This window comes from Cucurbita pepo, chromosome LG07 (assembly GCF_002806865.2).
Source record: "Cucurbita pepo subsp. pepo cultivar mu-cu-16 chromosome LG07, ASM280686v2, whole genome shotgun sequence".
Lineage (NCBI taxonomy): Eukaryota > Viridiplantae > Streptophyta > Magnoliopsida > Cucurbitales > Cucurbitaceae > Cucurbita > Cucurbita pepo.
In genome coordinates, this window is record NC_036644.1 from 9,282,508 (window position 1) to 9,305,623 (window position 23,116).

General features: G+C 30.7%; 3 protein-coding genes and 1 pseudogene across 11 annotated transcripts; 2 read left to right on the forward strand and 2 right to left on the reverse strand.

The window, feature by feature from the left end:
• Positions 1 to 409: 409 nt before the first annotated feature.
• Positions 410 to 4,562, forward strand: LOC111799062 (annotated as a pseudogene).
• An 88-nt stretch (positions 4,563 to 4,650) lies between these two features.
• LOC111799063 (protein phosphatase 1 regulatory inhibitor subunit PPP1R7 homolog) lies at positions 4,651 to 10,092 on the reverse strand. Of its 9 annotated transcripts, none has more exons than XR_002815760.1 (7): positions 9,738 to 10,092; positions 9,485 to 9,615; positions 9,232 to 9,362; positions 8,765 to 8,860; positions 6,946 to 8,208; positions 6,410 to 6,491; positions 4,651 to 5,335 (listed from the first exon to the last, which is right to left on the reverse strand). XR_002815760.1 is itself a non-coding variant. In XM_023682457.1 (6 exons), the coding sequence occupies exons 3-6, from the start codon at positions 9,284 to 9,286 to the stop codon at positions 7,984 to 7,986; spliced, it is 228 nt and encodes a 75-aa protein (XP_023538225.1). In that variant the 5' UTR covers positions 9,287 to 9,362; positions 9,485 to 9,615; positions 9,738 to 10,092; the 3' UTR covers positions 7,240 to 7,983. The 9 variants fall into 9 exon arrangements, 3 of the variants coding, with proteins under 3 accessions (XP_023538225.1, XP_023538224.1, XP_023538223.1); XR_002815762.1 differs by lacking the exons at positions 4,651 to 5,335; positions 6,410 to 6,491 and having other exon boundaries at positions 6,503 to 7,026; positions 7,402 to 7,428; positions 7,869 to 8,208; XR_002815759.1 differs by lacking the exon at positions 4,651 to 5,335 and having other exon boundaries at positions 5,520 to 6,491; positions 6,956 to 8,208.
• A 6,945-nt stretch (positions 10,093 to 17,037) lies between these two features.
• On the forward strand, positions 17,038 to 17,846 carry LOC111799149. The gene has a single exon (XM_023682565.1). It carries the CDS (start codon positions 17,046 to 17,048, stop codon positions 17,664 to 17,666), a length of 621 nt encoding a protein of 206 aa, XP_023538333.1. The 5' UTR covers positions 17,038 to 17,045; the 3' UTR covers positions 17,667 to 17,846.
• A 3,410-nt stretch (positions 17,847 to 21,256) lies between these two features.
• On the reverse strand, positions 21,257 to 21,622 carry LOC111798880 (E3 ubiquitin-protein ligase RING1-like). Its single transcript, XM_023682228.1, has one exon. The coding sequence runs from the start codon at positions 21,620 to 21,622 to the stop codon at positions 21,257 to 21,259; it is 366 nt and encodes a 121-aa protein (XP_023537996.1).
• Between the last annotated feature and the right edge of the window lie 1,494 nt (positions 21,623 to 23,116).

Consider the following 23,116-nt stretch of genomic DNA (forward strand, 5'->3'; position numbering starts at 1 on the left):
ATATATATATATATATATATATATATATATATATATATATATATATATATATATATATATATATATTCTCATGTATGTAATTATAATTATAATAATTTAGGTTTATTTTTCGAGTTATTCTCATTTTGATGATTTGTATAGTTAATTTCATATAGTTATTTGATATTTTCATAATTATATTATTAGAATATCTATGCTTTTTTTTTTCTTTTTCTAATTTTGAAGATGAATTTATTAATAAAAAATATTTTTCGGGTAAAAAAAGTACAAATGGAAATTAGAAAAAAAAGTTGAGGATAAAAGTGAAATATCTTGTAAAGGAAAGGGTAGTAATGGGAATTTACGAAGGGCGCGAAATTGCGGTATATATAGCGTCAGCACTGGCCCAACATCAATCGAACCAAATACTCGTCGTCGTTTTCTCTGATTCTTAGCAACATCAATCGCTTTCTCTTCATTCTCTTCTATCTCTCAATCTCCTCAATCGAGGCCATAGCCATAACGCAGATCTGTCCTTCTTTCTTCTCGGAGGCCATCGCCGATGTACGGGTTACCGTATCTATTTCCTAGTTGCTGTAACGAAGTCGATTTCAGCGTCTGTCTTGTTTCGGAGGTTTGTCTATCTACAAGTTTCGTTTGCTTTCTTATTGAGAATGATTGCTCTTTGAATTTGTTGTTATTTGTAGAGTATTGATGGTGTCATTCTTCTCTCCGATGGTGAAAATCGCTATTTCGAATGCCACAGGTTAGTTCTCTCTTGTTTCATATTTTACTGGAGCTGGAAAGCTTGTTCTAGTATTCTGATGATATATTCCTGTTTAGAATTGGTAAAAAAATGATTTCTCTATAAATACGGAATCATTGAGTTGAATATTGTTGGTGCTGTTCTTGTCTCTGGTGGTGACAATCGTAATTCCTTATGCTATAAATAATTTATACTCATACTTTGTATGTGCGTGGAACTGGATCTTGTCTCTGCTTTCATTTCCTGTGGTTTTTCATGGATTATTTCTCTATGTATTTGGAGTCGTTGATTTGAGTATTCAAAATTATTGCCTATAACAAAATTTTACATGCGCACGATATAACTTCCGAGAGTTCTTTGTCAAAGATTATTAAGTCACAATTTACAGTACTATACTTCCGAGTAAACAAACTTGGAAATCAGAATTATAATCAAAAGAATTCATGACAAAGTAAAATAAAAGAACTCTCGGAAGTTATATCGTACGCAAGTAAAATTTTGTTATAGTAAGCTTCGGTTTCAAGTTTTTAAATCTCTTTTTCCAACTTAGAATCTATGAATGTTTAGTTACATTAGGTTTCCAGTTTTAAAGTTCTACGGAAGTCAATCAATTTGATAGGCACCTAGTCGATAACTTTTCTATTTTTCTTTTGTAATTTTTTTATTGCATTAATCGTCTGGACTACTGGCTAGGTTAATATCAAAGGCAGATGACTTTTCCAGCTTTGTTTTCAATTGAATTAATAGTTGGATTGGCCCAAGCTGATGTTCTTATTCTAGTATTCTGAAGATTTGGTCATATGATAGAATTAATAAAAGATTAATTTCTCAATGAATTTGGAGTCGTTAAGTTGAATGTTGAAGGTTCTTGTCAATAGTTTCTGGCGTTTATTTAACTTGTTGGTTATCTGATTGTAAATTTGATCTCCAAGTTTATTGGTTGGAAGTAAAGTACGGTAGTCTGTAACTAAATATTCAAACTAGTCTCTGAAATTTTTAGTAGACGCATGTGAAGTTTTGTTATAGTTTGGATACGTTCATGTTTTAATCTTCTCCTAAGACTCGATGAATTTATATTCACCACTCTCATCAATATACAGTCACGTTAGCTCTAAGTTTTAAAATTCCACGGAAGTAAATCAACTCAGTAGACATCTGGTTGATAACTGCTCTCTTCTTTGATAATATTTGTTAATAGCATCAATCTTCCGACCTCCGGCTAGGTTTATCTATTCTGAAGATTTGGTCATATCATAGAATGAATAACAGATTAATTTCTCAATGAATTTGGAGTCGTTAAGTTGAATGTTGAAGGTTCTTGTCAATAATTTCTGGCGTTTATTTAACTTGTTGGTTATCTTGATCGTAGATTTGATCTCCAAGTTTTTGGTTTGAAGTAAAGTACTGTAGTCTGTAACTAAATATTCAAACAATTCTCTGAAATTTGTAGTGGACGCATGTGAAGTTTTGTTATAGTTTGGTTGCGTTCAGGTTTTAATCTTCTCCTAAGAGTCGATGAATTTATAGTCACCATTCACATATACAGTCATGTTAGGTCGGAGTTTTAAAATTCTACGGAAGTAAGTCAATCTTCTTTGGTAATTTTTGTTTATTGAATCAATCTTCTGACCTCCGACTATGTTTATATCATGCTGGAAACAAATGATTCTTTGAATTGATTATTGGATTGGTATTTTAGATGAAGCTGTCTTTTAGTTTTCTCACTTGCAACAAATAAGCATACTTCATAGTAATTGATTTTCAGACTCTGCAGGTCGTATTAGGTAGTCTAAGATTATGGCACCTCTGAAAGACCTTCCTTCTGTAAAGTCAACAACTGTAACACACTACGATCACACAAATGATCCATGGTTCAAGCAACGGTTTAGTAAATCAGAGGAAGAGCAAACTTCTGTGGTTAAGCCAAATCCTGTGCCGCCTTACTTGGAAATGGTGCATTCCTGGAGATTCACGTTGCTCAATACCCCCTGGACATGGGTAGAGACAAATCATCAAAAGCCTGGATCAAAGATCCTTCCTGTTACTGTGGATGATCATGGAAATGTTGCGGATGATGCTATCGTCAAACCGAACGAAACATAAAAACCTCATTCCAAAGATCTTGAAAAATGATGAAGATGAGGGATTGCAGAGAGAGATAGAAGAAACAGCCTAGGCAACGAAGTTTGCCCTTGAAGAGTTAGTGAACGTAAGATTAAGTGCAGCTCTGCCTAAAAAAGTAGCCAAACAATCATCAGATTCGAAGTTTATTAAGTCATCTCACCAATCAGCAGCGTTTATTTCAGGCGCCAAAGAGAATCATTAGAATTTGAAATTGAGCCAGTTGATCCACTCGAGCCTCCAAAGTTTAAACATAAGCGTGTTCCTTGAACTTTTGGGTCTCCACCGGTGCCTGTCATGCATTCCCCTCGTCCTGTCACTGTGTGAAGGATCAGCAGGACTGGAAGATTCCTCCTTGTATTTGAAATTGGAAGAATCCGAAAGAAGTGAGTGTCTTGCAGCTGCTGATAGGAGAGACCTTCAAGAAGTTCAAATCAATAACAATTTTTCAAAGCTATCTGAAGCATTGTATGTTGCCGAACAGAAAGCATGAGAAGAAGTTGCAATGAGATCTAAGGTTCAGAAAGAAATGTTTATGAAGCAGAAGGAGAAGAAGGAGTCAGAGCTTCGAGCGCTAGCTCAAAAGGCTCGGTCTGAGAGGACTGGAGCTGCCCCTGCTTCTGCAGCTCCTTATCCATCAGAGAGAAAGAGAGGTCGAAGAAGCCGATCCGTTTGGACTTGATCAGTTCGTGACTAGTGAAGAAAGGTAAGAAAGCTATGGATAAAGTTGGCAGTGGTGGAATGAGAGCGAGTGGTGGCTCATCGACATGTGATGGCTACGATGGTGGCTCCGGTAGAACTCGCATTGGATTCAAAAGAAGGCAGTAGAGGTACAATGCAATCAGTTTTTTATCAGAGTGGTACCAACTGAAATTGCTTCTGAATTGCAAGTTATACTTGTTTGCTTCTTTTATTGATTGCTATTTAATTATAAGTCTTCCTTTTTTTTATTGCATTGGAAGATCCCTCGCTCATTTGGATTAAGTTTTTCGCTGCGACAGGTGGAAAAGTTGGGATCCTGATCGGGAGGACACTTTTGGGCGAAATGGTGCCAAATTTTCCACATATACCTTAAGGAGGTGACATTTTTGTTTAATGTTCTCTTTACTTGATCTGCCGATACTCTCATTTGATGAATCACTGATTCATGCATTTTCTTGAATTTCTATAACTCGATTAAGATTTTTTTTTTTTTTTTTTANAATTTCATTTTATGTACATGTTTTCTCTGGAATTTGCATGCATTTATGCTTTCAAATAGAATGAATCTGACCTGAATTTACTTCGGAAAATTTCATGGAAATTTGTAGTATGCCCTTTTTCTTGATATGCTAGTCAATCAATTAAACTGATAATATTGGAATTGCAAATTGGGCTTTTTTAAAAAAAAAAAAGAGGAGAATTATTGAGGAACATTTGAGATTTGAATGTCATCATTTGTTTCCACATTGTTGCCTTCTTCAGCATCTATCCTGCACGGATCCTTTTAATTAACAACGTCCTTCTTTAGGACAGTTTCGTATCTTCCGGAATCATTGGTTTTTGAGGGGCGAAGATGTCGGCAGGTATTTTTTTCTCATTCACCCATTCCAATACAAATGTTAAAACAAATTTACGTTTAACTACCGTCTTCCTTTTGGTGATCCACTCTAAAATTTGTGCTATATTCATGTATGTATTAATTTTCCATTTACAACTTTTCCTTCCGATTTTCTTAACAGTTAATTTTATAAAAATACCCTTAAATTTAACTTCAAACTTTGAAACTTTCAAAAGAATTTACAAATGTCCAAAGTTTTAATTTTTATAATATTTTTGAAAAGTCATCAATATTATATAGATGAAACTTTTAGCCATATAACATTTAAATTTTTAAAGGGTCCTAATATTATTTTTAAAAGTCTTTTAAAAATTGGTACTTTTGAGATAAAATGCAAAATTAAGATTCATTTCTCCATTGATTCAATCTTTATTTTTAGCCTTTTGTTTTGTTTTTTAAATATAAGGTTTTAATTTTTGTAAGTCTTTGTTTTTTTTCTTAAATAGGTTGAGTTATTGGATAGATTGTATAAAACAAAAAAGTCAGGTCTTTTCATAAAAATGACTTCGGTTAAAAAAAATTGCTCGAAGGTAGATGATAAATCATTTTTGAAAATGGTGTTTAATAAGTTAAATTTTAAATTTATCATTTCGATTTTATTTTACGGTTTTTCTATAGTCTATCCCTTCAAAAATTCTCTCTTCACCGTCCTATTTTTCTTTTCAAAATTTGACTTTTCATTTTAAATTCTCTTTTAAATCACTGTTTATTTTTGAAATTGTCTCATTTGGCGGTCTTCAGATTTGATCTTTATCTCTGTTTTCTCCTTCTATAACTTTTATTCAATTCTCTAACTTATCATCTTCTATCTCTAAGTGTTTTAGAAAAGGAAAAAAAAAAAACAGATTGCATGATAAACACGAGTTTCCCTACAATAAACAATAAATAGAATGAGTAAAAATTAGTGCACGCATAATTCTTGAATATTAAAAATAGAGTTTAAATAGCATTTTACTTTTATTTCTTTTCTTGCTTAAAAAATGACATTTTTAGAAGATTAAAAATAAATTAACATCATTGTTTATTCTTTTCATGCTAAGAAATTACTTTTTTTAATCAAAAAAGGAAACTTTAAATGAAAGAAAAGGAAAATCATAAACAAAAAATATAAGCAAGTTCTTATTCCTTAGTTCTCTTTAAAAGAAATGACATTTTTAAAAGATTAAAAATAAATTAACATTATTGTTTATTCTTTCATGCTAAGAAATTACTTTTCTTTTATAAAAAAAAGGAAACTAAAAATGAAAGAATAGGAAAATCATAAACAAAAATATAAGTTCTTCTTCCTTAGTTTTCTCTTTAAAAGACGGAAGGCCAAAAATATTAGAGAAATAACATTTAGAAAGAGAGACCTTCAAGAGATTGAAGAGGGATTGAAAAAGGAGGAACATATTAGCACCAAAAATGGTAGTCATATAAGTATGCTTTTTAAAATATTTAAAAAATGGCATAATCCAAAATTATATCATATTTATGAAAGAATGTTCATAACACCTTTTAAAATACCCCTATTCTATCAAATTTTGTAAAATTTCTTCAAAAGGACGAGTGGGTGGAGGTGAATTTGTTATGAAAAAAATTTATGTTCAATTTTTTAATACCAAAATCGAACGGGTGGCTAAAATGCTGTTCAAAAAACAAAACAAAAACGAGAAAGGGTGAAGAAAAAAAAATGTCATGAAAAAAATTTATAGTTTAATTTTTTAGTACAAAAATCGAATGGGCGGCTAAAATGCTTGTTTAAAAAACAAAACAAAAACAAGAAATAAAATAAGGGTGAAGAAGAAAATAAATTTGTAAAAAAAAAAAGTAGATTATAAAACAAGAAAACCATAGGGAAAATCTTTATATATTTAATATAAGAACACTTGGTCAATGAATTTAGCATAGAAAAAGTATTCCGATCCGTATCCTTAACATAAAGTTTTTAAAACTCATGTTACCTGATGTAGCTTCAAATACTCCAGAGATTTTGAAATTTTGGGTCTGGTTTGGAGAGACAGTTGATTAACGTACAATATTCAACTTCAAAAAATTGAAAGGTTTGTCAAAGAACTTATTTTTCGATTCCAAAAATTAAATAACCAAAAACAAAAACAAAAAGAAGAACAAAATGGTGATTGTCATTGATACACATTTGTTCTTGAAACTTTTCAGAGAAATTATTTTTATGACAAATAACTATTTTAGTCCAAAAAAGTTTCATTCTAAGAAACATTTAACAAAAGGAAATTCAAATATCAATCTACTTAAATACAAGCACGACTAATTGACACATCAATCACGTAATTAAATAAAGGCATGCTTAGGGCAGATATTTATTGAATAATTTTTCAAAGAAATTTGAATGATATATATTGAAAAATCATGAACTAGAAAAGAAATTCATAAGGTTGATTTAAACCGATCAAATATAATTTCAGTTTATAATAATTTAGGAAATAAAAGTTTATTTACGAGCGAATGATATGATACGTACCGACACTCACCTGATCAAGACGCAAAGGTAGCATTTTCACGTCTATGCCCTTGGTTTTGCCAGGGACAAAAATGACATTTTCTGCTGTCCCACTCGGAAAAAACAACAATGCATAAGAATCAAAAGAATTAAATAATTGAAATACAGTTTCAGTTAAAATTTAAACAAAAAAAAAAAAAATCAAAACACATTTGAGGAGAAAAATTGAACTCATATAAATATTTGGAGCAAAATAGTAAAAAAAAAAACGACATAAATTAGAGGCAAAACACACAGCAACTAAATCCCACGAAATAGCCTTAACAAATGTAATTGGTTTCAATAAATAATTACCTAAATATTTTTTTAGTTTGAGTAAGACATTTTAGCAAACACAACTAACAGAAGGTTTTAAAACATTCATTGCAAGAATAAAATAAACTAAATCAGTAAAAGAATGGAGAGTGGGCACGTTACTTGTACATTATGGCTGTAGACGAGAAGCTGCTGCCAAATCAAACAATTAGAAACCACAGAAAAGCTAGGCAAGGTTGATCAATAAGGGGAAAAACTTGTTCAGGTCACTTAATCCACGAGAGAAGGAATTATTTTACTTCAAAATTGCAGCTTGAAAGTCGTACATTATTTATTTCTATTATTGTTATCTTTTTATCCTGAATAACACGCAGAGTTAAAATGTGCAATGAAGATTCAAAGCAACAATAACGCACAAATTGTTCTTCAAATTTTAACTTTTGAGAACGATTTATTTGGAAAGTGAAAATTAAGAAGTTAAAAAGTTATAAAATGAGACCTATACATTTCCCCGTAGAATTTAGAGCTGATATGGAGCATGCAGAAATCCAGAAACTAGCACTAGTGAAGCACCAAGAGATCAGAAGAAAATTTTCTAGTCATAAAAGTTATTCAGTATGGAAACTTACTGTTCTTGAGGTAGATGGTTGTCAGTTCCTCTCTTGAACCAGCAACATCCTCAGCAATGCTTTCAAGTGGTTCTATTTGGCTGTCTTTAAGCCTAAATCTTCTAGACGACAAACGTCAATCCAACGAAGTAACCAGATTATCACCCTGGAAACCATAACCATGTTGCATATGATGGGAGATACGAAATTCATGAAACCATGTCAGATTTTGAATGTCATTCGCATTCATTAGCTTATTTAATGAAACATTCAATATAGGAAGATTGACCAAGGTTGAAATGCCTTCAAGTTCTGAAACTCCATTTTGGCTTAGATAGTGTCCTTCCGAAGCAACACAATACTGAAAAGTTAGGTCAAGGAACAGTGTTAAGGCATAACAAACATTTGCCATATTCAAATCAAATATCATGCTTCAAATCCTGTCACTGAAGTCATACGGTTGCTCTGCAAAATAATTTTCTCGAGATGTTTTAATCCACAAAGGTTTACTGCCTTTTTCCAGTTACGCCCTAACCACAGCTCTTGTAAATTGGTCAAGTTTTGTATATTTTCCATTGCCTAAAAAGCAATGTTGGATCTTCAATCACAATATGATTATCCAAAATTTTGTGAGAAGACATGACTGCTGTGAGAAACAAACAGAACTCCTATGTAATTACTTCTTCGGGAGATAACGTTTAAGCCTTTTTGTTTGGCAATTGCCTTGCCGTTTAAATGCACATAAAGAGTACTGTATGAAATATAGTAAAGCATGGATGCTCATATATTCACTTCATTACATATCTACGAACACTATTTGTAGAGACGGCTCTTTCTAGAAACGATACGTAAAATCCATATTGTAGACTAATTGATACAACTGAAATTAATTAAAACCAAAGATATAGAGAGCAAACCTGCGGTCTAGTGGAACCAAGCTCAAGAATCCGCAACTGTTGAAAATGATCTAGCTCTTCCATTTCAGCAACTTCATTCATAGATACATAAAATTCCTTCAGTGAATTGGAGAAAGTCATGTAACGAAGAGATTTCGTTGAAAGAAACATCAAATACTTAAAGCCTCTTGAATATGCTCGCATCAGGCATTTTCGTCATTTTATCTTCTCTAAGATTAAAGTCATATAAAATAAATAAAAATAGCACGGTCTTGCATTATTCTGGAGTTCTATCACTTTAAGAATCATCGGGATACGTTTTCGATGATGTGATTTAAGTGAAAACAATCACCGAACGACGTAAGAATATAGATATAGCTTTAGGACTCGCACTGTACACATTCAGACGCAAAAGAAACAAAGCAAGATTCGGCCAATTCTGGAACACTTTTCTAAAACTGAACGCGACGAAGTGAACGATTGAATACCTCGAGACCTGACATGTGCGCTCCAGCGAGAAAGCGATTCAGCCGGTAGCATCATTGATGAGGTTTTGACGAAGAGAGAGCTTCTTCAGGTTCTAAACCTCTCTAATCCGAGAATCGCTTTAGGACTCACACTGTACACATTCAGACAGCAAAGAAACCAAATATCTCTATAAAACTGTAATGCGAAGCAAGATTCGGCCATTTCTCTAACACTTTTCTAAAACTGAAAGCGACGAAGTGAACTATTGAATACCTCGAGACCTGACAAGTGCGCTCCAGCGAGAAAGCGATTCAGCCGGTAGCATCACTGATGAGGTTCTGACGAAGAGAGAGCTTCTTCAGGTTCCAGACCTCTCTAATCCGAGAACCGCTTTAGGACTCACACTGTACACATTCAGACAGCAAAGAAACCAAATATCTCTATAAAACTGTAATGCGAAGCAAGATTCGGCCATTTCTCTAACACTTTTCTAAAACTGAACGCGACGAAGTGAACTATTGAATACCTCGAGACCTGACAGTGCGCTCCAGCAAGAAATCGATTCAGCCGTAGCATCATTGATGAGGTTCTGACGAAGAGAGAGCTTCTTCAGGTTCTGACGAAGAGAGAGCTTCTTCAGGTTCTAGACCTCTCTAATCCGAAAATCAAAACTCTAAAGTCGATTTTCCGTCAGGTCCAATTCTGTTAAACTCGAAGGCAACTCGGATGTAGTCGAGATCGTGGACCAGAAAGCGTGTGAGATCGAGAATCATATAATCGAGATCATCCGCCTGTGATTCAGGCTACAGCGTCCATGCAAAACCTAGAGATTCAGACAGGAAAGAAGCTTGAAGCTGAAGCTTGTGCTCGATTTTATGGAATTCTTCTGACTGTTATGCGTCAAGAAACGATCTCTTGGTATTTAAACCCTGGATCAGGCCTAATATTTGGGCTCGAGGCCCAATTTGAATGGTGGGCTTTCTAAAAACTGATCCAATACAAGCCCACAACTATGTTTGAGTAGACCCATTTAATAATCATTTAGGTTTTTATTATTGTCTTTTAAAATTGTATTTATTTTCATTTTTCTAAATAAATTTCATCTTAAATAAAGGTTAGAAATAATAAAATAATAATAATAATTTGCTTTAAAAAATTCCTAGTGCTCAAAACTTTATTTAATTTAAGTCGTATTGATAGACTTATTTTTAAAAAATAAAAAATAAATTTGTTACCTACTCTAATATTTCATTTCTATTTTCATTTTTTTTCACGACTTATTTAATTCTAATTCATTAAGAAAATAAAAACAAAATCTATATTTTCAAAATTTGGCCTAATTTAAAAATATCTCATTTATAAATATTTGTAGGTTAGATAATATTTTAAAATTCAACCAATTTTCAATTCATATTTTAATTTAATGTCAAATCTTGATGCAATTTCTTTTTAAATTAACTTTCTTTCTCCTCTTGTCATCCAAGCTATGGAAGTTTCTAAGAAACATCAAATCATATAATTAAGATATGAAATAAAATTAAGAATATTCATTTTATTCGCATAAATAAAAATAATTGACTTAAATTAATTTGAATGGTTCAATCAATAATACTTTCAATTTAATTTTTTTATTTCGAAATATATATAAAAAAAAATCAAGTAATAACATTATTATAAGATATTAAGTATAAATACAAATACAAGGATATTCTTTCTTTGATATTATTGTCTTCCTTGTTTTTTTTAAATGATTTTCATAATTGTTTTTATTTATTTATTATTATTATTATATGTTACACATACAGACAGGTGGTAAGTCAATATCAAACAGACCACTAAGATTGGGAATACCAACTATTTTTAATTATATATACAAAACAAATAAAAAAATAACTAAGAAATATGTTTTAAAATATAGAACAGAGACTTGTGTTTCACGAGGCACACCTTGAATTCAATTAAATTTGTAGTGTTAGTTGGGCATATTTGCTTACATTATTTTTAAGATTTTTAAGTGAAAATAATAATAATTCACTAATTGAGAGCTTAAATTAATTTATTTATAAAATTTTATGGTTTTTAATGATACAATCCTAAAAGCTAAAGAGTATAAACTTTTATTTTTTTTTTCTAAAATAATTAGTTACCATAAGGACTCGTGTTTAAATGTTCGATTTTTGAACCTATGTGCCGTAGCATTTCTATGCATCTTCTGCGATATCGTCTTGTTATTTACTCATCGCTTCTAGGAGTGAAGACTATCCATATAGACCAATACAAGTTATTTTAGCATGTGTTGTCCTCACTCACATACATCTTAAAAAAATTGTCAAGAGGTCATCCACCATAAAATTGCTCGAGAAAAAACATACTTAATAGAGTTCCTCTCATTAAACTACAAAAAGGAATGTTCTCAAGAGGTCATCCAACAACATAGAATTGCTTCAGGAAAAACATACTTAACCATAGAAAAGAGAATGTTCTCAAGAGGTCATCCAGCATAGAATTGCTTCGGGATGTGCAATTTGTTGGTATAAATAGTGTTCATTTTGAGCATAAGTTTTCATGGTTTTGCTTTGTGCTTCCCCAAAATGGCTAATACCAATGGAGAGAGTATTCTTTGATAATAAACCCACGATCATTCCCTAAATTAACCGATGTGGGAATTTCATCATCCAACAATCTTACCCTTAGGATTGCTCTCATTTGGATGTGATATTGGTTCATTCATGCGTCATTTCTTTATTCAGGTATCACATTTACACACTATTCGAACACGAGTATCGAGAAAACAAGAATTTTGAATGAACGAATAAAGATAAAGTGATATTCATATGAGTGAATATATTATAATGGATAAGTGTAGCAAATTCTAAAGTGAAATGCAAAAATCAAAAAGGGTATGTGACAATTGATATATTTAATTTAAAAAGGTAATATTATATGCTTATTGATTGCCTTCTTTTTCCCTCTCCATTTATTAGTGAAAAGCTATAGGAATATATAGCGCTAATGGAGATTGCTTTAATACAAGTTTCTTCAGAAGTTTGACTTTGGGTTCCTCTTTTGAGGCATGCTTGGCTTTGTAATGATGATGTTCCCAATGGGTAGCAGATTGGTTTCTCTTTAGCCTGAAAAAAGAAACCACTTTCTTTCATGAAAGACCCAAGTTGTTATCCAAACTTGAATTCTTCAATAATTATATCATAATTTTGCGTTAACAAAGCTAAAGTGTCCTCCTTCATCATCGTGATTGACTCGGCCCTGACCATTCTAAAGGATTCTCTAAAGTCTTCAGATAATTCCGAAACTATCTGAACGATTGTCAGTTGGGCATTATCTAAGCCCTCGGTGCGTTCCTTTGTTTGGGCAACAGAGCCCGTCGAACAATTCCCACGCTTGAAGATACTAGCCCTTGAGGTCTTGTCTTCTAGGGCATCGACCCTAGTCATTAATTCAAGGATCGACATTGTTTTAAGGTGGCGTGTCATCTCGTTGAACTTGTCGGCTTTAGCAAACATCTCATTCATGCGAGATTCCAAAAGCCCAATTCCGTCAGGAACTTCACTCATGTAGAGTAACGATTCTTCGATTTTAGCTAACCGATCAGCATGGACTTGCCCAGTTGTTTTACCACGGGCATGTTTGCGTAATACCTTCCTAGGAGACGAAATGAAATTAGTTTAATTTCAAACCACTTTAGTTAAAATGAAATTAGTTAGTAAATATATCTAATTACTATTTTAGAGTAATGTTTCATAATGAGTTACATGAATGAACCAATATTACATATGAATAAGAGTGATTTTGAGGATATGAAATTATGGTTAAGAAATACTTAAACGTGCATGATTCATATTGGGTCAATCGTATTCAATCAGATGAGACCAATGTAAGTGAACCAAACCAATAGATTTGATTGAACTGGAGCTGCAGGGTGGAATATGTTCGATGCAAACTAGATCCTCGGATTTAACGTGTGTGCAAAAAAGCATGCCTATACACTTATCATTAACTTTTTAAAAATGTTTTAAGGGTATTAATATAATTTTTGAAAGTTTATGAGTATTTTTTAAATAAAATATTAACAATTTTCTTCTAAAATTAATGATAATCTTAAATTTTATATTAATGGAGTTTATATTTTTTTTTTTTTAGAATGGAGTTTATATATTTTTTTTTAGGTGGGTAGAAAATTTAATAACATTTTTATTAATTTATCAAAAAAATAATTATAAAAAAAAATGCGTCGGGATCTCTCTCCTCCACTGATAAAAATACATTAATTTATTTATGAACATACAGAACAAAAACAGACTTTAATAGTGAGGGTGGCCCGGCCAACCAAACGGTCCTGCACCCATTTTCTTTATTATTTAAAATTAATTATTTTTATAAAGAAATACATATCTTTTTTAAAAAATAATAATAACAATAAATAATACATATCTTATACTTAGTGGGGAAGCGAAAAAGGGATAGTGGCCCTCTCTCCCCTCCTATTATTGTAGTCGTTCCAATTCAATTTTTCAAAATGGATTTTCTTTTCTATTTATTATTTATAAAACCATAACAAGTAAACGACGTCGTTCCTCCAGCCGAAGACTTAAAAACTTAAACCACCCACTATGACAGATGACTTGTTATTTTACTATAAAAATATTAACTACTTCCAATTTCATTTCTTCGTAAGTAATCATTGATATTTCTTTGGACGAAGACTTGTAGGAAAAATAAATTATTGTTGTTGTTGGAGCATCAAAATTTTAGGTGAGAAGTTGATTGTGCCATATTATTATATTAAGAGACACACGAGAGCACGGTCAAGTTATAATAAGAAAAATCGGAAATAAAAGACAAAATTATTAGTTATAAATTCATACCAAATTTATAGTCTGAACAAGCTCAACGAGATATCATATCGTCACCCAAAATATCAAATATATTCTCGTTCCCTCTATAGTTTAAGAGCTACAAAAATAACTTTATAAAAAATTAATAATTAATATCTATACCAACGAAATGATGATGTTATATTAAGAATGAGAAATAGAAATAGAATCGAAAGTGTGTATTCTCATTAATATTTATAACATTTAAATAGGATACAAGCTAGCAACTAATACTTACTAATTAGAAAAATATAAATTAATTAAATATTGATAATAAAATAAAATATACTATAAATCAAATTATAAAGGAAATAATATTAATATATAATATCTAAGATATATTCCATAAATAATATATACTTCAAATATTATATCTCAACATATTACTTTATTATCTTTAAAACGACTATCAACGATACCTACCAACAAGTAAAATATAAATTAATTAAATATTGAGAATAAAATAAAATATACTATAAATCAAATCATAAAGTAAAAAATATTAAGATATATTCCATAAATAATATATACTCCAAGTATTATATCTCAACGTGTTACTAGTTATCTTTAAAACGACTATCACAGTTATTTTAACATGTTTTGTCTTCACACACATGTTTTTTAGAACAAAAAAAAAGTTAACTGCTCCAAATTAAACGGTGAACTTTGTAATTTTTATGATTGAGTCATCGAAAAGGAAAATGCATCTTGCTAGTATAGATAGTAACGATCCATTCTTATAAAAAAAAACGATGATTAATTATAGAGCTTCAGAAATATTTATGAGAGAAGACAACAATATGATTTAGCGGTTGAAAGATGGAGTGAATCTCTTCATCTCACATTAATTTTCTGCGTTTGAACGATGAAACAAAATTTATATTTTAACTCCCAAACTGATACCTACTTCTAAATTAATTATATTACTATTCTCCATTTTTTAATTATTGGAAACAAAATAATGTATACATAACAAATATTAAATTCTAATCATAATAATTTAATATAAGAAAAAAATAATATATAGTTGAAATAATGATAGTAATGACAATTTAATAAAATTAATTGATTTTCCCTGATAGTTACAAGCATGAAAATAAAACAAACTCATAGCCAGCTGATCATAAATAATTCACGTAAGGATATAAAATGAGAGAATTTTAGTACAGAGGCTGTACTGAATATTTAATACTATTATAAATAGCAGTAAGTCAAAAGAAAGACATATTTATAATTATTATGCAATTAAATGTTTTAAAATTATTATACAAAAATTTAATAATACCAAATATTTTGTTTTAAAAAATATTTAAGAGAATTTATAGTTATTATTTATTTCAATTATTTTAAATATTTCAAAATAAACAAAAATAAGTAACTCCAAGTATTATGTTTGACACGTGTCAGTTTATTAGGTGCTAAAATTCATTCCTACCAAGTGCCAACTTTCTCAAGCTGGCTGCTGAGGACGGCGTGTGGTATCAATCGCAGGGGACATTCTCCAAGTTTATATTTATTTATTTATTTATTTATTTGATGGGCTTTTATATTTTGTACGCGCTTGCATTGCATTTAAGCTGGAAAATGAAAGGAGTTGGGACCAAGTTTCTCCCGTATTGAATTTTGATATTAAATTTTATTGAAATTATTAAGTAAATTGGAAATAATTTAATTTATTGCATTTGTTAATATTTTAATTCCAAGAAAATAATTTTCATTTGAAATGGATTTCTTTCAAAGTGTTTAATATATTTTAATCTAATTTATTTATTCTTATTATTATTTTAATCTATCTAATTTTTACTATTTTTATCCTTATTTATGTTGAAGAGATGTGTGGGACTTTGTAAAGGACGTGAATTGATGGAGAAAGGGTAACGTATCTTTTGCCTTTTGGCTTACCGTTTTCATATAAATTCATAATAAATTTAAGAAAAATGAAAAATAAAAACAATTATCATAATTTGTACTCAATAACATAAAATATCGTATGATATTTATTTTATTCAAGATTACTAATAATTTTAAAATTAATTTTTATGATATGAAAATCATAGTAAAATATCGACTTGAAATTATTAAAGAAAACGCTAAACATGACAAACTGTAATGGCCCAGATCCACCGCTAACAGATATTGTCCTCTTTGGGCTTTCCCTTTCAGACTTCCCCTCGAGGCTCTAAAACGCGTCTGCTAAAGAAGGTTTCCACATTGGTTAGGGAGAACAAACCACCATTTATAAGGGTGTGGAAACTTTCGCCTAGCATACGCATTTTAAAGCCGTGAAGGAAAGCTCAAAGAAAACAATATCGGCTAGCCGTAGATCTGGGCCGTTACACAAACATTATTTTAAATATGTTTAATTGATTCTTATACTCTAAACTTACTTTAATTTTTTTTTTTTTTTTTTTTTTTTTTTTTTTTTTTTTTTTTTTTNTCGAATCATGCTCGGGATTATTTAATTTTAATCTTATTATATTAAAATAAAATGATGAGTGGGGATTTCGAGAAGCTAATCATCTAAAGCTTTAAACTTGGAATTCAGGTCACCTACTAACTTCATATTTGGGCAAAGTTTGGTTATCATATATGTAATCATTGGGACACTCATCAAAGCTATTCGATTTTTTATATTCATTTTCAAGAAATTTCTAATTTAATGTAATTTCGAGGAAAAAAAAACCCAAAGAAACGTTAGTTTATATTAGATATATAAATATTCTGGCTTTTCTTAACGAAACGAAAGACAAACCTCTAACTGAGCGCGTGTACGTCAAACAAATAACTTTATCGAATTTGTTGAGGTAGTGTACAACACGCGCTGTAAACACGAGTGGGATAAAAATCCTTACGAAGTACCGTTCGTTCGCTTTATATATTTCCCAATTCTTCGTTTTAGAAAGCGGAATTATTACACATTTCTTTGGAATTGCTTGTAAGCGATGGAAGTGGAGCCGACTCGGCCGGCAGTGAAGAAGAAGCTGTGGAACGTGTTGCGAGCGGTTGTGTTCATGTTGAGGAAAGGCGTACGGACATTCGATCTTCACTTGATACTAAAACGAAGCAAAATCGCAGGTAAAGCGATTGGAAATCTGATCGAATTTCATCACGGATCTGCTTTCAGTTGCCAAACGATTGATATCGCCAATTCCTACATCTCAACTCGCGATTACGAATTCAGTTGCAGTAACAGTCCTGCAGCATATCCGTTCCGTTACTTCAACAAACTCCGAAAGCACCGAAACCACCAATATTTCCCCAAATCTTACCGCCACGACGATTTCTCCACCGTCGCCGCCGTCACGAGAGTTCTGGATATGCTCCAAACCGATCAGAACTCCGAGAAGTCGCCATTAGTGCCGCTGCCTGGATTCGGAAAGAGTCCGCTAGTTGTACGGCAGTTGCGCGTTACGGATTCGCCGTTTTCTTTGAAGGACGACGGCGATAGTCAGTTCGTCGATAAAGCCGCCGAGGAATTCATCAAGAAGTTCTACAAGGATCTAAGGCTAGAGCGAAGTTTTGCAGCTTGTGAATCGCCGTACCGGAATACGCTTTGCCGATGAAAACAAACAAACGAACGAACGAACTTTAACTTTTTCAGATCGGCGATGTTTACAGTTACACATCGTCATAAATGAACGTCGAATCACTGTGTTTAATGGCTTTAAGAGACGTGATTCATTCTCAACCATATCAGTTTGAAAGCTCCAACAGTTCAAATCTTTAAGTTTCGATAATTACTTTTTTTTCCCTCCTTCAAGTAATTTTAATAAAATTTAGTTTACAATTTTATTTGAAGTTCTAGATTATATATATATATATATTATATATATATATATATATATATATATATATAGTATTTCTAATGTATTTGTTTTAGTAGATTTACAATTTTGACCTTAAAAGAGTAAAAGTATACTAATTTCCTATAATTGTTTGAGTTGAAATTGGTTAGAACGATATTCCAAAATTTCAAATAATTTACGAATAATAAAATTTTTATTATCAATACAATAATTATAGAGGCAAAGAGATCGAATAATTAACATGTAAATTTTTACACTTATCTCTTTGGCAACAAGTCAATATTCATTTAATATTGTCAATGTCATATACTTAAAAAAGTGCCCGTATATACTTAAAACTATCTCTTCTCGTTGCTCGATGGTACCCCACATTTTAATATTTCTCTTTCGAGATGAAGACGAGAGAGGTTGAAAGGTTGGGTTTGGAGTTATTACCGAACCATTATGAGTTAAAATTATACATTATTATTTTGAACGGAAATATTTTCTTAAGATATGAATATATTTAAATCACGTCAATTGAAAACATATCGATTTAGACATTATGACACGTGTATCTTCTTCATGATAACTATGTCGTTGTCATTATATATGACACGACTATAATCTTACTTTTAACCGCACACATCATTCAAATAGAGACTAAGCCGACAACTTTTTCTCCCGAACCTCGTACATTATCATTAACTCTTCTATAAAGGTTTCTTGTCTATCATGATGGTTCTAATTACCATGTCCACTTTTTAACGTGAAAAGTAAATGTTATTCTTTAATTTTCCAATTTAAATATTAAGAGTGTTAAAAAAAATTCCACTTTTTGATGGTTTATTCAAAGTAATATTAGACATAATAATTATGAGTAAACAATACGCATCAAAATAAATCTAATTATAACTGTTTGACTTTTATGAGTGTCACTTAAGTTTATCTTCGTTGGCGAATTATTTGCTTATTTTGGTAAAATAATGTGAAAATCAAATTATTTGAACTATCCTTTTCTTTTTCTGTTACAAACCACCGTGAGAATTGGGCTGGTAGTTGAGCCCATTTGATCCAATCAATTAATAGGCTATTGGGCCGATGTCCAGTGGGCTGATAGTCCAGTCCATTGATTCAGCAAAGCCCAAAATGCTCAACTATTTTAATTTTATTATTTATACTTATTTTTATGGGGATGTATCTCAAATAATTTAGATTAAACGAATTACTCGCAATTGTTATGTTTAATAAATTTGATATTAAATGTCAATATAATAAACATACTTAAAATAATGTCTACCTTGACAATTTTATTTTAATTTACCAAATTTTGCGACATGGTTTTCTATGTTTTAATTGCAATTAATCGAGCACTAATAAGCTTCATGCAAGAACTTATTTTTCTAACAGAACGGTCGTAATGAAATGGTAGTGCACCTCCACGTGCATTGTTCTAACATGAAATATCATAATTCTGGGCTCTCATACCAAATATAATGAAATAATCGTGCACCTCCACATGCATTGTTAGATGAACACGACTCTCCACAATGTTTTGTGATTTCCCAAAATGCCTCACACCAATGGAGAGAGTATTATTTGAATATAGACTCGTGATCATTCCCTAAATTAGCCGATGTGGGACTTTCATTCAACACACTAATCAAATCGATGTGTAAAGAATTTTCTAAAAGCACGGTCGTAAAAAAATATTTTGAAATTACCAATCTCGATTAAAAATTTAAATATTTTATTAAAAAAAACCCTAAATTTATAAGAGAAGTCCTAAATAGAATTCAACTCAATCTTCAATTGAAAAGTCTTGTTTGGATGAATAGATTAAGTAAAAGATAATTTTTGCCATATAAAATAATTTGAATTTAATTTACCAATATATTTTAAACTAAATTCTTTATCCCTAGAGGATAGAAATATTGGGCAACACTAAGATAGGGATATTGAATTTAGTTAAAAAAAAATGATTGGTGTTCCTCTTAAGCTAACGAAATCACGACTTTTAATGTTTTATTGACAGCCACAACTCAATTCTTTGCGTGTTACCTTATTTTAAAACCGTTATTATTGTCTTGTTCTTGTCAAACCACATTGTGTTTGACTAACCAATATTTTATTGTTTTTTTTAGTTTATCCTTGCACTTTGGACGGCTGGCAATGACCGATTTTGCCTTAACAAGATATGGCCAATTATAATTCGACACGTGGAACTTCTCTATAAATTGCAAAAACATTAAAAAAGCTTTATTAACATAAAAATAACAAATAACAATTTCCTTTTCTTTTGTCCTGGAACACTGTAATTTGTAGATGAGAACAAATCTTGTTAGGTGGTTTCGTACGGATGGTTCTGTCATGTGGTTGTAAGAATTTCATTAGTGTAAAAGTGCTAGTTAAAGTAACCCATTAAAATATATATATATATATATATATATTTATTTATTTATTTATTTATTTATTTTGTTGAGTATTATTGGGATGAGTTACACGTTTGTTAGTTTAATAAAAGATCATGAGTTTATAAGTGAGAAATAGTATCTCAACGAGGCCTCTTTGAAAAGTCCAAAGTAAAGCTACGAGAACTTAGGTTCAAAATGGATAATACCATACTACTGTGAAGAATCGTGATTCTTGATATATATATATATATATAGATAATAAATTTTATGGTACCTCATCCCAAACTTCGCATGTAGTCTTCTTGAATGTGCCAAATTAAAGAATTTTATTCTACTTGATATTTTTGAAAAAAATAATAGGTTGGTCGAACTTAAATGTGGGACTTTAGTCTGTGTATGGTCCTTTTTTGTCATGGATCTTCTTACAAAGTCTTTCTCGACCATGGGATTCCACTAATATGAACTTGAACTAGCGATAGATCAACAACATAGAGATCTTTTTGCTCGGGTAATAATAGTGCTATCTATTTTATTTAATTATTCATTAAATAATCCTTCTATTTTCTTGACTTTCAAACTGAATAATATTACAATTTAATGGTTGATTTAATGATTAGATGAAGTTTCCAACTTGGTAGCCCACTTTAACCAATTATTATCATAATAATAATAATAATTATTATTATTATTATTATTAGTATTATTATTATGTAGGTCCCACATTCATCAATGTAATTAATTTGATAGAGATATTTAATCCAAACAATTAAAAAAAAAAATCTAACCCTACATAAAACTAACTTTAAAAATTCTACAAAAATAATAATAAAAGAAAAATTTTTAGAGAGAATAATGAGCAGAAGAGAATTCTTATTGGACAGCATGAAGATTTGAATTATGCCTGTACATCCAACGGCTCAAAATTGATTTGACACGAACAAACAAACAAACAAACTAAACCTGAACGGGTTTAGCAGTTTCCGATTTGTTGTCGGAGGAGACGTGGCAGCGGCAGAGAGGGCAACAGTCGCCGACAGAGAGCCATGAGGATATACAAGTTTGATGGTACACATGGCCGCAGGGGATCTGTTTACCACCTTCATCCGCCCGGAATTCCTCCATACAAACTGCACATACGTCGTCTGTGACCACCGTTGGCAAATCGGCAACCACCACGGACGGCGGCTCTGTGATGATCTGGTCGTTATAATAGTCGTCAGCACCGGTGAGGACCGTGTCGAGATCGAACATCGATTCAAGGTCCATGATGTAGCTCGCTGCAAAAGCTGATCTTGTTGCTTCAGGCAAGACAGCAGCCATGGAACAATGGAGAAGTAAACAAGCAAAAGAGAGAAATTTTTGGAAGGAATGCAATATATTGCTTAGCTGTATATATATATATATATTAAAACTGAAAAGATCCCGAAATTGACTTTATTTTTTAATTAGATTATTGAATTAAAAAGAAAATAATTTGACATAGACGTGAATTCGAAATAATTACATGTTTTTGTATTAAATTTCCGAAATAAAATTAATTTTGAACATTATTTTTAAATTAAAAAAAAATTAAGTTGGTAATTTAGCACTTTTTAAGGGTAATTTTATAATTATTTTATTTATAGATTGATTAAAAATATATTTAATAAATAAATAAATTCAATTTGGAAGGGGGGACATTTCCTTTGTCGTTTGTAGCGTGGGGCAAGTCCATTTAAAATAAGCGGGCGTTGATGACAGAGATATTAAAGAATGCAATGCAACTTGCTTGCTCATTCAATTCATTTTATATTATATGATATAAATAAAATCAAATCACTTTAAATCCGTAGGTTCCAGAGGTATTAATTGAGGTAGTGTTGAAATTATTATATTTACTGTGCAAATTCAATTTTTATTTTTAAAAAATTTGAAAATATGTGGAGTGAAAAATAAAAAAATTATTGTTTTTTAGCTTTTAATTTTTATTTGTCAATTTATTCATATAATTAACATTTTCAAAGATAATATTTATTTTTTAAAAAATTGAAATTTTCCTACACTGGAAACTTCAAAGCTTCTAGGTTAGATTTTAGTCTTTGTAAAGGAAAAATAATGCAGTTGACAAATACAATTATTGAACAACAGTTGACAAATACCAAAATTTTGGTATTCTAATTAATAACATTGTAGCTTTTATTATTATTTTTTTCTTATAAATATTTTCTAAGCCAACTTGGGCTCAACCGTATAACATTTGAAAAAAAAAAAAATTCTTATAAATAATTTCACGTGAGATATCATTCTACTGGTTCGAGAATGAACTAAGGTAGAAACTGGTAGGCATACGACGTTCGAGTAAAACATAAGAAATGAATGAATTGAAACCATATCTAAATGAAACTGCATTGAGCATAAGATAATTAATAAATAATTTAAGTTATTATATATACCGTGTATTTTTTTTATAATAGCTCAATTATAAGAATATCAATTTATTTTTAATAGCTCAATTATAAGAACATGAGTTGATATACGAGAATAGTCTTCCTAATTTTAATTATTTTAATCTCAGACATTTATATTTAATATTGTTTTGAAATATTTGATTAATATTTAATATTGTTTTGAAATATTTGATTAAGTTTATAAATGTGTATGTTATATTCATAATTTAGAGAAAAATTCAACTTGAACCAAATTGGTCCTCAAACTTGATTAAAGTATTAATTACAATTATTAAGCAAAAGATTTGAACACAATTTTTGTTAGTATTTGGGGGACTCAAGCATCCTAATATTTGGGACCTAAATATTAAATTTCAGACTAATAGTC

Excerpts from the sequence above, each read along its gene's own strand:
- LOC111798880 (XM_023682228.1), bottom strand. The coding sequence starts at position 21,622 with ATGGCTGCTGTCTTGCCTGAAGCAACAAGATCAGCTTTTGCAGCGAGC.
- LOC111799149 (XM_023682565.1), top strand. The coding sequence starts at position 17,046 with ATGGAAGTGGAGCCGACTCGGCCGGCAGTGAAGAAGAAGCTGTGGAAC.
- LOC111799063 (XM_023682456.1), bottom strand. The coding sequence starts at position 9,286 with ATGATGCTACCGGCTGAATCGCTTTCTCGCTGGAGCGCACATGTCAGG. Across the intron at positions 8,836-9,231 it reads CGCACATGTCAGGTCTCGAG|TTGCTGAAATGGAAGAGCTA; the intron begins GTATTCAATCGT and ends CTATGAATGAAG. Across the intron at positions 8,209-8,764 it reads TTGGTTCCACTAGACCGCAG|TATTGTGTTGCTTCGGAAGG; the intron begins GTTTGCTCTCTA and ends CTAACTTTTCAG.